The sequence below is a fragment of the Gobio gobio genome, assembly GCF_949357685.1.
Source record: "Gobio gobio genome assembly, chromosome: 8".
Taxonomy (NCBI): Eukaryota; Metazoa; Chordata; class Actinopteri; order Cypriniformes; family Gobionidae; genus Gobio; species Gobio gobio.
In genome coordinates, this window is record NC_137114.1 from 12,061,688 (window position 1) to 12,077,090 (window position 15,403).

The window sequence follows — 15,403 nt, forward strand, 5'->3', positions numbered from 1 at the left end:
CATTGGTTCTCACTGAAGCTCAAACGTGCTGCGTAACACGAGAATGAACCTCATTGGTTCTCACTGAAGCTCAAACGTGCTGCGTAACACGAGAAGGAACCTCATTGGTTCTCACTGAAGCTCAAACGTGCTGCGTAACACGAGAAGGAACCTCATTGGTTCTCACTGAAGCTCAAACGTGATGCATAACACAAGAATGAACCTCATTGGATCTCGCTGAATCTCAAACGTGCTGCGTAACACAAGAATGAACCTCATTGGATCTCGCTGAATCTCAAACGTGCTGCGTAACACAAGAATGAACCTCATTGGTTCTCACTGAAGCTCAAACGTGATGCATAACACAAGAATGAACCTCATTGGATCTCGCTGAATCTCAAACGTGCTGTGTAACACGAGAATGAACCTCATTGGTTCTCACTGAAGCTCAAACGTGCTGCGTAACACGAGAATGAACCTCATTGGTTCTCACTGAAGCTCAAACGTGATGCATAACACAAGAATGAACCTCATTGGATCTCACTGAATCTCAAACGTGCTGCGTAACACGAGAATGAACCTCATTGGATCTCGCTTAATCTCAAACGTGCTGCGTAACACGAGAATGAACCTCATTGGTTCTCACTGAAGCTAAACGTGCTGCGTAACACGAGAATGAACCTCATTGGATCTCGCTTAATCTCAAACGTGCTGCGTAACACGAGAATGAACCTCATTGGTTCTCACTGAAGCTAAACGTGCTGTGTAACACAAGAATGAACCTCATTGAATTTGAATTTGAATTTGAATTTTATTTCACACACTTCATCATTTTAAAGACAAAATTAACAATTAACAATAGTTTCAGAAAGGTTATTGTGTGTAAAAAAGGGAAACCCCAAAGAAGCTACTGAAAGCTTTTAGGAGGGGGCCCCTCCTAAAATTTTCTGAAGATTTGATCTCGCTGAATCTCAAACGTGCTGCGTAACACGAGAATGAACCTCATTGGCTCTCACTGAAGCTCAAACGTGATGCATAACACAAGAATGAACCTCATTGGATCTCGCTGAATCTCAAACGTGCTGCGTAACACGAGAATGAACCTCATTGGCTCTCACTGAAGCTCAAACGTGCTGCGTAACACGAGAATGAACCTCATTGGCTCTCACTGAAGCTCAAACGTGATGCATAACATGAGAATGAACCTCATTGGTTCTTGCTGAATCTCAAATGTGATGCATAACATGAGAATGAACCTCATTGGTTCTCGCACTTCAAGCAAACATGCTTGAGATTAGGCTTGTTTGAGATGCGCCTCGCCTCGCCTGAAATTCAGCCGAGACTAGGCGGCTGCAGTGAGGGGAGGAGTGAAAAAAGTGCAGGCAAGCCGGACAGTTCTCTCTTCTCGTAGTGGATCAGACACCTGCGAGATCAAAGGCGGATATCGCGGGATTCACACTCGTGCGCTTTGTTGCTGATAAACTGGATGTAATTAAAGTTCTGTTACTTTTATATGAAAATAAATATTATGAACAAGACACCCAAAGTTGTTGTTATTTATTTCCATTCGAAATACGTGTTTATCAATCATTTTTACTTTAATTAGGCCTACATACATGTTTGTGTATATATATATATATATATATATATATATATATATATTTTTATAAATATGACAACAATCACATAACCCACAGAGAGATCGCCTTTGTTAGAGAGTTTGGGAATATTCACACATAAAAACATGATATCAGAGTTTTAAAATCAAACATTTTGAAAAAGAACCATACATCACGGTTGTTTAAACCAATAAGCATTAAGCTGTGTCGTCAGCAAGTCGTTTCCCATCATGCTTTTGCTCCGCGCAGTCTATGGAGAGCAGCTGCGCTCGACTGCAAAATCCGACACATCCGCCTTTCGCTCGCGAGAGTTTTTTGACATACGTCGGCATGACATCAGAGCAAGGCGGACCGCCCTCGGACACTTTTCTAACCGGCATGCATCTCGCGCTGATCACCGGTGATCGGTTCTGCGCAGATTTCGCTCATCTCAAACAAGCCTTTTCTGTTTACCACAACTGATGTGTACGTTGTTGAATGAATATATGTGAATAAAATCTTCAGAAAATTAGGCTCGATTCATATGGATTAGTTTTACAATCTCGTTTGTCGTGAAGTCTTGTCAAGACAAAAAAAGAACCAGTAGAATATATGATGCAATATATAAAAACACACTTACTTTAGCTGTCAGTGCCATTATGTGAGGATTTTCTGTCCTGCACATCCTCCTTTGCCTTATCAAGTCATCAGTGTATTTGTCCAGTTGACCGATGAATTTTGATGTCAGCAGAACCGTAGTTATACGCATGAACTCCATACCTGAAATAAAGATGAAAAAGGACACGACAGAATAAACTTCACTTTAAACAAGATTACGTGTTATTTTATGCTTTTTGTTGAATCTGAGATTCAATGTTCGTAATTTAATGTATTGAATTTTCTATGTATTTTAAATCAATCTTTGTAGCACACATATCTTTGTAGGTCTAGGAGGTTGTCCACCATACATATGTCTAAAGGTATCTGTAAAAGAAAAATTGTTGTAGTTAGAAACAAAATGCATACTTTTGCTTATGAAATCACAAAGCCAGCATTAAATTTTAGAGAATTATTAGTACTCTCATATAGGCTACCACCATTATGTTTGATCTACAACATAACTGCTCATGTTTTGCCACAGGACAGCAATGCACGGAGCGTTACATTTTCAAAATGTTAAAAAGAGGAAAAACAACATCCAACCATACTGATAGTCTATAGCAAATAATCTCAGACAGTTTGAATACAATTATTTCATATTCATATAAATACAAAACAAAAATCACACCCAGTTCAATTTAATTAGTTATACGTGTAACACTGTCCAATGATGAGGGACTTGTAGCAAAAAAAAGATACTAACGTTATCTTTTATTTATTAGAACCATGTTCAAGTTAAGTTAGAGGACTAAACAAAAATTTGATAGTCAGTGCATTGGTATTAGTATAATACGATATCAACAGCACTAATAACACAAGTATAAACAATGAAAATAGTCAAATAATATACGATGAATACAAATGTAACTTACCTTGCAATGAGCTCTGATGCAAGCTGTTTTTCCATCTGCTCCTGCTGCTTTTTCTTTGCAGGTGCATTACCATAGACACGTCTATGCGCAGTACTGCCACCTACCGACTGGAGTATGGATCGGCATCATTTCCATTTTCCATAAACGAAACTTTATGCAAACCAATTGAATCTGGCTCGTTTCACAGCTAGCTCTATTTAAAACATATTCATAATTTTTAACTGATTAAATCTAATAGTTTTCAGAATTAACTAATTTACATTGACTCTAAGCAATCTAGCTACATACATTTGAAAAAACATATTATTTAAATAAAATCAAAAGGATGCAGATACTTAATTATAAACTATGCCATGATTCATTTTTTTGAGTGCAGATCAAGTGTACTGAATTTTTTATTCCTAAAACACATTACAAAACACTAACAAACCTTATTACACACACAGACATCAAGAATCAGCATTAAAATCTCAACAATGGTGATGTGTGCATTGCAGCATAAAGCATGTCACCATTGTTGAGATTCATATGCTGATACTTGATGTCTGTGTGTGAGAAAAATAAACCTACAATGTATTTATAAGTAAAAAATCAGAATAAGAATTCTGACCTAGGGCATAAAAAAGATTTGTGCGCAAATGTTTTTTATTTATAACACATTGCCATATTTGGTCAGGCATAAGCCAATTGAATGAATCTACTTTTTTGATGCTTTAAGCTAACCTATTCATCTTTGTTTCTAGTTTTCTTTGCAACAAATTAAGTATGGTTAAGTGTTGCAAGGACCACAAACTCACGTTAAAAGTCAAGAGTCAAACTGCCCAACTAAAGGAAACACTGATCACAATTTATGATCACTTATAATCAATAAAACATCAACATCTAAACCTTTGTTAATTCTCAAAAATAACTTCTGCTGAAATCTTGAGATATTTATTGTCTTCTTTTATCTTCAGTTGATTTCAGTTTGTGTGGCTTTAGGTCAGTTGTAGTTGTTGTGTTTCATTTTCTGAGTGCAAGCATGAAATGAACCAAAATCACATTGTAACATTGATTCAATGCCCTTACCATTAATTTTTGGATGAAATAATTTTTTTTTAACATTAATTGCAGGTGCAAACATTTCAACGCAGTTAACATTGACATTAACATTGATTTAACATAGTTTCAATGGTGGCTTGCTGTCGAGGTACAGAGAGAGTCTTTCTGGATATACACAATAAAAGCAACTAAATTTTCGGGTTTAAATGGTGAATTAGACTTTTTTGTAATTTACTTCATTATTCTTGTGTAGGTTTTGGATATGATATATATTACATTTAGTAGGGTACAACAGGGCTTATGCTGCCTTCACGTGCTATCGGAATTATCGTAAATACGAGTTTCCTATGTAAAAATTACACATGAACCCTTTTCAAAATTTGAATACGATGAGCTCGTTATCACGACTTCAGAAGTGGGAATTATCAAATTTCTGATAGCACGTGAAGGCGGCATTAAGACACACCTTAACACCTTTCTTTAGTGCAATGTTCCTTGTAGTCTTTCGTCTCGTTATCTTGTGTATACCCTGTGTACAGTATATAGCCCTTGTGCTTTGTCAGTCGATGTTTGCTGTTGGTGTTGATGGTTCTGTTCCCTGTGTGCTCTCTGTGTTCCTGTTGTTTGTGTTTGTTTCTTCAATAAACCCTTTGCACATAGATCCACCTCGCCTGCCATCTTTTCAGCTCCAGCATCATTACAAATGTGCTTTTCACTCCTCCCATAGTGTATTATTGCAGATTTTTTTTGTTGTTGTATTGAACACTGATGGAGCAACAGATTTTGTGTGAAAATAAATCATAAAAGTTATAAATCTCATAAAAGTAAAACATCTATTGTGGCGAGGGGGGCCTTTTACCCCACACACAGGGTAAAAGGCTCACCAGCATGGCATGAAGTATTGATACAAATAAATACATTAGCTAAAATAATATGTTTTCAATATTATGTAAGTTAATACTTGTTCAAAACAATCACTTTAGCAAAGTTTGCAATATTTTTTGATACATTATTTTTTGTTCAATAAAAATACAGAAACAAAAATTATTTAAAAAAGATTCTGAAAGCATTGAAGAAGAACCCATAATAATATAGATTTACAGTAGTAACAATAAATTATATTTTATTATATGATATGATTAATATTTTGTTTAAATATGATGGTTCATTATAAATATCTCTGGTGGAAACCCAACTTACTATATGATGTTTACCATCTGAATCTAACCATGTCATTCCAACAAATGGAAAAGTCAGCCAGCTGTTTATTATCACGTTAATTATTGTGCCTTTCAAAAAAAAAAAAAATTGAATTAGCTGGAACACAACTGGAAATCATTAAGACCTTTGCCTCAAAATATAATCATTAATTTTAGTGATTCTCATTTGCCACTTAAATCTACAACATTTAAAAAATAAATAAATAAAATATTAGATCAAATTAGCAAATTCATCTTTAAAAGTGGATGCTGGGCAATCTAGTGGTTTAGATGAAAATAAAATTAAAGGCACCTTTTACCCCAGTGCACATTTAGCCCCTTTGTACCTTATATATTCATTTTTTTAAACGCATTGTTTTTTGGGATAATCTTTGATGTTATAATGTTTTTGTTTGATATATTGTGATAATATATTATACATAAAAAAATGTGTATTTGGACAACACTGAGTTTGATTTAAATGTATTTTGAATTTATAGACTTTCTCGATATTGTTAAAAATTTAAATTTTCCTCTTGTAATAATGCTAATGTGGCTATTTCTGATTGATTGCAGTATAAAAGGACTCTGAATATATATAAAATAATAATGGTCACACCCCAAACATGTCAGTGTTTGAAATTGACAACTCTACATTTTTGTTTTTGTTCTACAAATGTGACCCATACATTCATTCTCAAATAGGTTAGATTTTATTATGAAAACCATTGAATGTCCCATATGCTGTCCTTTGAATACATTGTTAATTTCTTTATCTTGTATGCAAAATTCTTTATCCACAAGCAAAATTGGCATGTCTCCTTTAAGCTTTCCTCTTTTTCTTGCTGAATTTAACTATTTTATTTCATCCCTTAGACTTATAAATAATAAAAAAGTATAAAATTGTTGATGCATCATGACAATTTATTCAAAGATATGACAACCTTATTATTATGCTTTTCTTTCTTGTGTGTAATTACATATTTTGATGCATGCAAATCCAGGATATGTATGTTTTTTTTTTTATCATTATGATTGTTCATTGTAAGAGATACAACCATGCTTCATTTCCCTGATCTTGTATTTATGTATCTGCAATAAAAAGAGAAAAACAAGGAAATTGACAACTATAGCTAAACAGGAGGGGCTTTCTAATTATTCTCTTATGAGCTTGGAGCTTATGAGCACCAACAGTTATGCACTGTAAAACCTAACAGTTGTATGTACTAAATAAAAATGAGTTCACTGCACTCAAACATTACCGAATGTTGTGTGGACACAATGACTGAAACAGAACTCAAAATGAATGAGTTATAGAACATTTCTAGTTCCCAGCATGACAATTGAATAATAATTGCATTGTTAAGTGATTAAACAAGTGATAATATCAAATTGGTGGTGACACCTGATGATAATGAGCAGAATCACTGAAGGAAAGAGAAACACAAGAACTACAACTGATCGGCTGATGTAATTATCGTTATTTAATGACTAAATCACTTCTCTCATTCAGAGTCTTATACTCTGGTTGTATGTTTTTTTGTTTTGTTGTATTATTCATAAAATAACCTATGTGATTCTACAGCACAAAATCCAGGATGGTTGCAGAAATCGAACAATATGCAGTATATAAATGAATAAAATTAATGCACAGAAGGTTTTAATCTACAGCCATTCTTGGACACACACAGACATCAAGAATCAGCGTATGAATCTCAACAATGGTGACAATCAAAAAATATATTCAGATAAACAGATCAACTTTGAACATAAAACAAGCTACAAAAACATCACAACAAACAGCAAAAGTAAAAGCAAATAGTAAGAATCAAAGAAAATTAGTCACAATTCAGATGCATAATTTATTCATGCCGCAATGCATGCTGGGACCCATGAGGGAGTTTTGATCGGTGGTATCCAGCATGCACTGCAGGATGAAGCTTTTCATTGATTGTCACCATTGTTGAGATTCATACGCAGATTCTTGATGTGTGTGTCTAACTAAAGCCATAAAATAAAACTGCGCTACAACTTTTGAGAACTGCATGATTTAAAAATTTTGCATATTCAATTTCCACAATAATGATACATGAAAAGCACACCCAGTGCTGTATCTCGTGCTGCTGGATCATGTAGGCACCATTATGAATAATACAAATATTAAGAACACAATACTGCTATAATCAGAGCATGAGACTCTGAGTGAGATCAGTGACTTAAGCCACCACATGATGATTGTACCATCATCACCTAATCACATTTTCTCTAAGCATTTCTTACCATAACAAATGGGCTTTCTAAACACAAAGTTAAAGCAGCCAGAGGAAAAAAAATGAAATTAAATGTTTAAGGGTGAAGAGCCCAACTAAAGAAAAGACTCATCTCCATTATGGTGACATGATGAATGAATGATCAATTAAACTATTATTTTCATTAAAACAGAAATGACAGAAATAAAGTCAGTCTGGTTAGTAATGTGTGAAGCTGGTAATGCTGTTTGTGGAGTTGTTTAATCCTGCTCTGCTGATATATTCAGAGATTTAATGTCATATTTTATCTTCTGTTATTTCATCTAAAGCTGTGGCTTAAATCAATTGTAGTTCTTGTGTTTCTCTTTCCTTCTGTGATACTGCTCATTATCATCAGGTGTTCATAATTAATGATCATTCATCACTTAATTAATCACTTAATTACTCAACTGCAACATATATTAAGAATCATTTAAAAAAAAGTCTATTAGTGTACTCAACTGAAATGAGCTTAGAGTACTCATAACTGTTGGTTTTTAAACTCAAATTATTTGAGGTAATAAGTTTCCTCAAATGTAATGAGTTTGCTTAACTCATTGGGTTTGACTTTGTGTGTGCTATTGTGAGCTAGCAGTAACTAGCAAGTTCTCTGAGTTAATTTAAAGTTTGTTATTTCTGTTGTTTTACTCATTATAGTGAAGTTTTAGCTGTAAAAATTATTTGAATGCAGTGTAAAGCATTACACTATTAAACATAAACATAAAACATTGGATATTAAGAAATATCCTTAGTTTAGTGGACTCAATTAAAATAAGTTCAGAGTACTCATAACTACAGTTTTTCTTTACTTCAATTAAGTTTGTTAAACTCAATTTAATTGAGGTAATCAGTTTCCTCAAAATAAATGAGTTAGCTTAACTTGTTGGGAATTACAGTGTGTAAATACTGTATGTGAGTTGGTTTCCACATGAAAACAAATATATTATAGGCTAATTTTACACAGCACACGAATTCGTTCAAACTGTGGGAGCGAGTTAATTTAGGGCAGTCACACTTGTTGTAACCAAATGATGTGTAAACGGAACCGTGTTTGGCATTGCGAAATTGTTGTTTTTGGATCATTTTTAATGAACGTGCTGCTGCCTTAATGTACAGCCGCTGTCAATGCACAGCGCATTTTCACAGAGAGAAAACTGTGCACCTGCCTACAGCTCTGCGCGGGGCACTTCCCAATTCCAGCTCCCCTTTCTCCTCCTCCTCCTCCTCCTCCTCGTCCTGCTCGCACCGGGTCACTCTCATTAGCCGTGGATCAATGAGCGGTTTTGTCCAGTGGAGTTTCCCACGTCTGTGTGCTCTGCTGGCAGTCGCGTGGCTCTAGTCAAACAGATCAGAGACTAATTCAATAACATCTGCCCGTGGCCGAAAGCCCTCTGACATCTGCTCACATTCACTGCTGGAGGACGCAACGATACAACTATATCAACTATATGGACTTTTATATAATACAAATGCATGTACCAAAGTTGTCTCATGTTTTATATTTTATACAGTTCATTAATTAGACTTTTTTTTGTTTTTGTTTGCCAAACAATGCCTATCTATCTATTATTTATTCCAGCCATATTACTTGAAAGCAACGGTTCAGAGTGCTGGCTCTGTATACCTCTGGGATTGGATTTGGTTTCGTTTGGGTCTATTAAGGACAGGGCATGAATACGCTCTGGGTCTCAGGTGGTTGACTGTAACAGAACACAAATCCTGGGAATGCCGAGCCACCTTGGAAAACCATCTTGGGTTTTCATGTGACACACAAAACGTGTAGTTTCTGTGTGTGGAACGCCTCTAGGCTGGACATCTGTTGTTTGCTTTGAGTGGGCCTATGTGTGTGTGTGTTTGGGGGCTCATGCATTGAATAGAGGCGGTGACCTGTCATTTGTGAGTGATGGGAGCGAGCGTGTGGGAAAATATCTCAGGCAAAGAGCTTGTGCATTGAGATGCTAATGTCCCTCCTATAAATAAAGGGCATGCGCAGCGCGGAGGGCCTTAGAAACACCCAACACTGAGACAGGAGTGAGTGAAACTCGGTCTATACTGCACGAGATCTTCTCAGGAGATGACTGCTACCAACCTCCAACAGAATGCAGGCCAAAGGCACATCAGCGCCAAAGAGGAGAGAAAGGTAATATTGCAGAAAATCACTACAAAATGTTCTTGAGCATATGAAAGGCATAAACTTAACCTACTTTCCTTTTGACTTTTGCTGGTCTTTTGTTCAGCTACGGAAACCCCTCATTGAGAGAAAGAGAAGGGAAAGAATAAATCACTGTCTAGATCAGCTGAGAGAGACGGTAGTTGGTGCTTTTAGGCTTGATGTAAGTTAAAACGCATGTTTTAAAGTTCCTTACATTCTTGCATGTCACAGATTATAGAGCTAAAAATATTTGTTTAGACCAGGTAATCTTTTGGCAGTACCACTAGACTCATCATAAACTTCTTCTGTTTTGAAATATATAAACAGCAGTCGAAGTTAGAGAAGGCTGATATTCTTGAGATGACGGTGAAACATTTGCAGAATATCCAGAGCAATAGAGATTCTGGTAAGTAAATGTCATTTAGCAAAATTTGCAATAGCCATTATTATTTAACAGTGTTTACTGTATGTTTTGTTTAGTTTTGTTTTATTGCATTGAAATTGAAACGTGAAGTTTACCAATTCCAATTTAACCTTTGGCCTGTTCTGGATTACTGTTAAGGATGTATACCATATAGAACACCAAAACCGATTCACTGATTCATTCATTTCATTGGTGATGTCCAGATTAATGATTACAAATATTTTCTCATCATTTTTCTGTCTCCATTCAAGACCCCATTATGGATGCAGAGGCCCAACAGAGGTACAGTACTGGGTATATCCAGTGCATGCAGGAAGTTCACAACCTGCTACTTTCCTGCGACTGGATGGACAAAACCCTGGGGTCCCGCCTACTCAACCACTTGCTCAAATCTCTACCTCGATCAGCTAAGGACCGCCCTCAGCTCCCCAAGAACTCCCCGACTAGTGATGAGTTGCAGAGTCCAAAAACCTGCCCTCCTTCTCCTGTCTTGTACGAGAGGGCCGCCCAGTCTCAAGATCAGTGTTCTACTCCCATGAGAATGAGCCCTCATCTTCTAGACATGTGGAGGCCCTGGTGAAATATGTCATTTACTAGGGTGTCTGCATATGTATGTTTATCCATACAACTTACTTGGACAATTGTATGTATCGCTTTGTACATGTGTCGACCAAGAATGTATGTGTGAAGTATGCCGCCAGTCTCGGTGTGAATTGACACAGTGCAGTGCTGTACACACACAGTTTTCACTGACTGTGGTAGACCCTCCTCTAATATGTATCTTATAGATATGTTTCACTGCACGCGTGTGTGTGAGGTGGATCTAGTCCAGAATAGCTCCCATTTCAGACCCCCGTCTACTTCCTCTCTGAAGTAAAGCTACTGTAGCCTGCATTGTAGAAGGCCCCTATTAATAATAATTTTATTTATTTAATTAACACTATATATTTAATGAAAGAATTTTCAGTGTTAGAAATCTTTTTAAGTTAAACACATTCTTTAGCTGCTAATACTGTGTAGCCTTTGATTCCCTATTGCTTCTATATAAAGTTTTTTTTTAACAATTATTAATAAAGCAGTGGTTTGTAACATATGCAATATTTCTTTTTGTAATATTTACCTATCCACATTCAAATATATCAATCTTTGTAAAAAGACAGTCTTCATAGACATTTTTGGGGAGAGTATTTAAATAAATATCAAAACAATAAAAGATTGCTGCAGGTTTGATTTTTGTATATTGAGATGTTGGAATTGGAGAGTCCAAAAACCTGCACCTGTTAAATGAAAATAGTTTTGATAATTAATGACTCCAATCACCAACACGGTAGTTCCCAGCCAGCACAGTCATGTGGGGCCCATATGGGCGTCACCTGGGCTGTCTAACTGGGGCCCAGCCAGTTTTGTCCTCAGTTTCCATGTAGGCCCCACATGGGCTAGCCCAGATGAACTGAACACTGCTCAGTGTGCACACTACAGGCTGTTAAATGTAACTGAATCAGTGTTGGAGTTAATGAGATAATTAAGTGATTAATAGAGTAAAGACTGAATATTACTGAAGACTCCTGATGATAACAAGCAGAATCACTGAAGGACAGAGAAACACAAAAGACTTCAGACACAACTTCACAAAAGCATTATCAGCTTCCCTTTTTACCTATTAGATTGACTTTCTGTTATCTTAGTTTTTATTGATAATTCCCACTGAGCAAAGGTGTACGTTGAAAAGACGTCCACTGAGGAGCCAGAATGAAAGTTTTTATGACGTCTGTTTTTGACGTGTTCTGCACGTCCGATATAGACATTCATGGAACCTCAAGGTTAAAAACTAGTTCAAATTGTGGACATATTTTCCATTTGTAATTGCAAAGCAACTCACAGAGAGTGTGTGTTTGTCCAGAAATCATGAAAATAAAAGAAACTTAGCTCACACCTTTAGACACTTTAGAAAACGTATCATCTGTAATTCACACATCTTTGGATCGTGAGAGAATCGTGGGATTCAATCCAGATCTTCTTGCTGTGAGGAGACAGTGTTTCCCACTGAGACACTGGTGCTGCCCTTAATCACAGACATAAGACACACTTTGACTATTTCTGTCAGACGTCTACAGAAGCTCTTACTGAGAATTAACAGAGGTTTAGATGTTGATGTTTATGTTTCATTTGAAGTCACCATTGTGGTGGGAAGCGTTTGCTTTAGTTGGGCTCTTGGTCCCCGTATTTGTGTTAGCTTTTCTTTGGCTGCTGTAACTGAGTGTGTGAGAAACACAATAGTTGTGGCTGAGAAAGCAAAGATAAAGTGACGTCAGGTGTTGTCAGCTCCTTGTTGATGACTAAATCATCAGAAGTCTAGAATCTGATGTTATGCTTTTGAGTTTTGTGTTCTTGTTTGGCAAATAATGTGTTTATATACTATAACCTTGTGAATCCACTGTATCGGGACTAATAGCAATAAAATAATCACTTATCCTGAAAGATGATAAAACAGCATGTGCACATTGTTTTGAGAAAATATTTCACATAGTCACACGCAGACATCAAGATTTTGCTTATGATTCACAACAACGGTGACAATCATAACAAAAAAACTTCATGCTGCAATGCATGATGGGTAGCTTCAAAGTACAAAACTCATGCTTGATTGTCACCGTTGTTGTGAATCATATGCAAAATCTTGATGTCTGCGTGTGACTATGTGAAATATTTTCTCAAAACAATGTGCACCTGCTGTTTTATCATCTTTCAGGATGAGTGAATTGTTTTTTTGCTATTGGTGTCGATACAGCAGATTCACAAGGTTATAGTATATAAACAAATTATTATTTGCCGAACAAGAACCTAAAACTCAAAAGCACAACATCAGATTCTAGACTTCTGATGATTCAGTCATCAACAAGGAGCTGACAACACCTGAAGTCACTTTATCTTTGCTTTCTCAGCCATAAGTATTGTGTTTCACACACAGTTATAACATCCAAAGAAAAGCTAACTCAAGTACAGGGACCAAAAGCCCAACTAAAGCAAACGCTTCCCACCACAATGGTGACTTCAAATTCACCATAAATATCAACATCTAAACCTCTGTTAATTCTCAGTAAGAGCTTCTGTAGACGTCTGACAGAAATAGTCAAAGTGTGTCTTATGTCTGTGATTAAGGGCAGCTCCAGTGTCTCAGTGGGAAACACTGTCTCCTCACAGCAAGAAGATCCTGGATTGAATCCCACGATTCTCTCACGATCCAAAGATGTGTGAATTACAGATGCTAAATTGTCTAAAGTGTCCAAAGGTGTGAGCTAAGTTTCTTTTATTTTCATGATTTCTGGACAAACACACACTGTCTGTGAGTTGCTTTGCAATTACAAATGGGAAATATGTCCACAATGAGCACATTCAAACTAGTTTTTAACCTTGAGGTTCCATGAGCGTCTATATCGGACGTGCAGAACACGTCAAAAACAGACGTCATAAAAACTTTCATTCTGGCTCCTCAGTGGACGTCTTTTCAACGTACACCTTTGCTCAGTGGGAATTATCAATAAAAACTAAGATAACAGAAAGTCAATCTAATAGGTAAAAAGGGAAGCTGATAATGCTGTTTGTGAAGTTGTGTCTGAAGTCTTTTGTGTTTTTCTCTGTCCTTCAGTGATTCTGCTTGTTATCATCAGGAGTCTTCAGTAATATTCACTCATTACTCATTAATCACTTAATTATCTCATTAACTCCAACACTGATTCAGTTACATTTAACAGCCTGTAGTGTGCACACTGAGCAGTGTTCAGTTCATCTGGGCTAGCCCATGTGGGGCCTACATGGAAACTGAGGACAAAACTGGCTGGGCCCCAGTTAGACAGCCCAGGTGACGCCCATATGGGCCCCACATGACTGTGCTGGCTGGGTTGTCAAATTAAAGGGATAGTTCACCAGAAAATGAAAATTAGCCCATGATTTACTCACCCTCAAGCCATCCTAGGCGTATATGACTTTCTTCATATATTAAGTTTTTCTAGTTATATTAAAAAATGTCCTGGCTCTTCCAAGCTTTATAATGGCAGTGAATAGTTGTTTCGTTTTTGAAGTCCACAAAAGTGCATCTATCCATCATAAAAGAATGGATACTGGAACTGGAACGCCAGTCTCTCATGAATTGAGATTACAGTTTGTAGTTTTAAATATGGAGATTTTTCTTACACAAATGCATTGCTTCACTTAAGAAGGCCTTTATTAACGTGTGGAGCACTTTAATTATGTATAGATGCACTTTTATGGACGTCAAAACAGAAACAGCCATTCACTGCCATTATAATGCTTGGATTAGCCAGGACATTTTTAATATAACTCTGATTGTTTTCGTCTGAAAGAAGAATGTCATGGCTTGAGGGTGAGTAAATCATGGGCTAATTTTCATTTTTGTGTGAACTAAATAACAGCATCATAAACAGGCTGTTTATTAGGCATTAGGCGTTATTATAAACATTAGGCATAAACAGACCATTATTAACATTTAGAGAGACCCATAACATCTACTTGCCAATGTGTAGAGCATGCAAAGTCATCCTCCACTCCATTATCAAATATTAAGACATACTTAATGTGAAATTCATTGATACTGTCTAAAGACTGTCTTTTCACTTTTTTGGATTGACTGGTTAACTGTACATCAGAAGACAAACCAATAACAAGTAGTCTATATATCTCTCAAATTCCAATTTCATATATTTGTATGCAAATATTAGGTCAGGTCAAACCAGAACACTAATGATATTTTCATATGGTTAATGATATTATATCCTAATCTACACATGCACACATCACTAGAGTTAAAGAGAAACATCATGTGGACCATTTATGACACTTTTGTAGCCTATTAGTTAGGTCTAGTTTAAAGTCGGGGTTTGGTGTCTATTTTTAATTAATTTCTGAGTACAATGTCAAAAATAATAAATGGTAAATGAACTGCATTTATATAGCGCTTTCAACAGACCAATGGCCATCCAAAGCGCTTTACACATTGCCTCACATTCACCCATTTACACACTGATGGCGGTGTCAGCCATGCAAGGCTCATCCAGCTCATCGGGAGCAGCTGGGGTTAGGTGTCTTGCTCATGGACACCTCGACACTTGGTCAGGTGGAACCGGGGATTGAACCACCAACCTTCCGGTTTGTAGACGACCTACATGAACCACT

At 36.5% G+C, this 15,403-nt stretch overlaps 1 protein-coding gene across 1 annotated transcript; it reads left to right on the top strand.

The window, feature by feature from the left end:
- Positions 1–9,711: 9,711 nt before the first annotated feature.
- On the top strand, positions 9,712–10,793 carry her8.2 (hairy-related 8.2; the record flags this gene model as incomplete). The annotated part of the gene is made up of 4 exons (XM_079823250.1): positions 9,712–9,777; positions 9,875–9,970; positions 10,117–10,195; positions 10,465–10,793. The coding sequence occupies 4 exons, from the start codon at positions 9,712–9,714 to the stop codon at positions 10,791–10,793; spliced, it is 570 nt and encodes a 189-aa protein (XP_079679376.1).
- Positions 10,794–15,403: the final 4,610 nt, after the last annotated feature.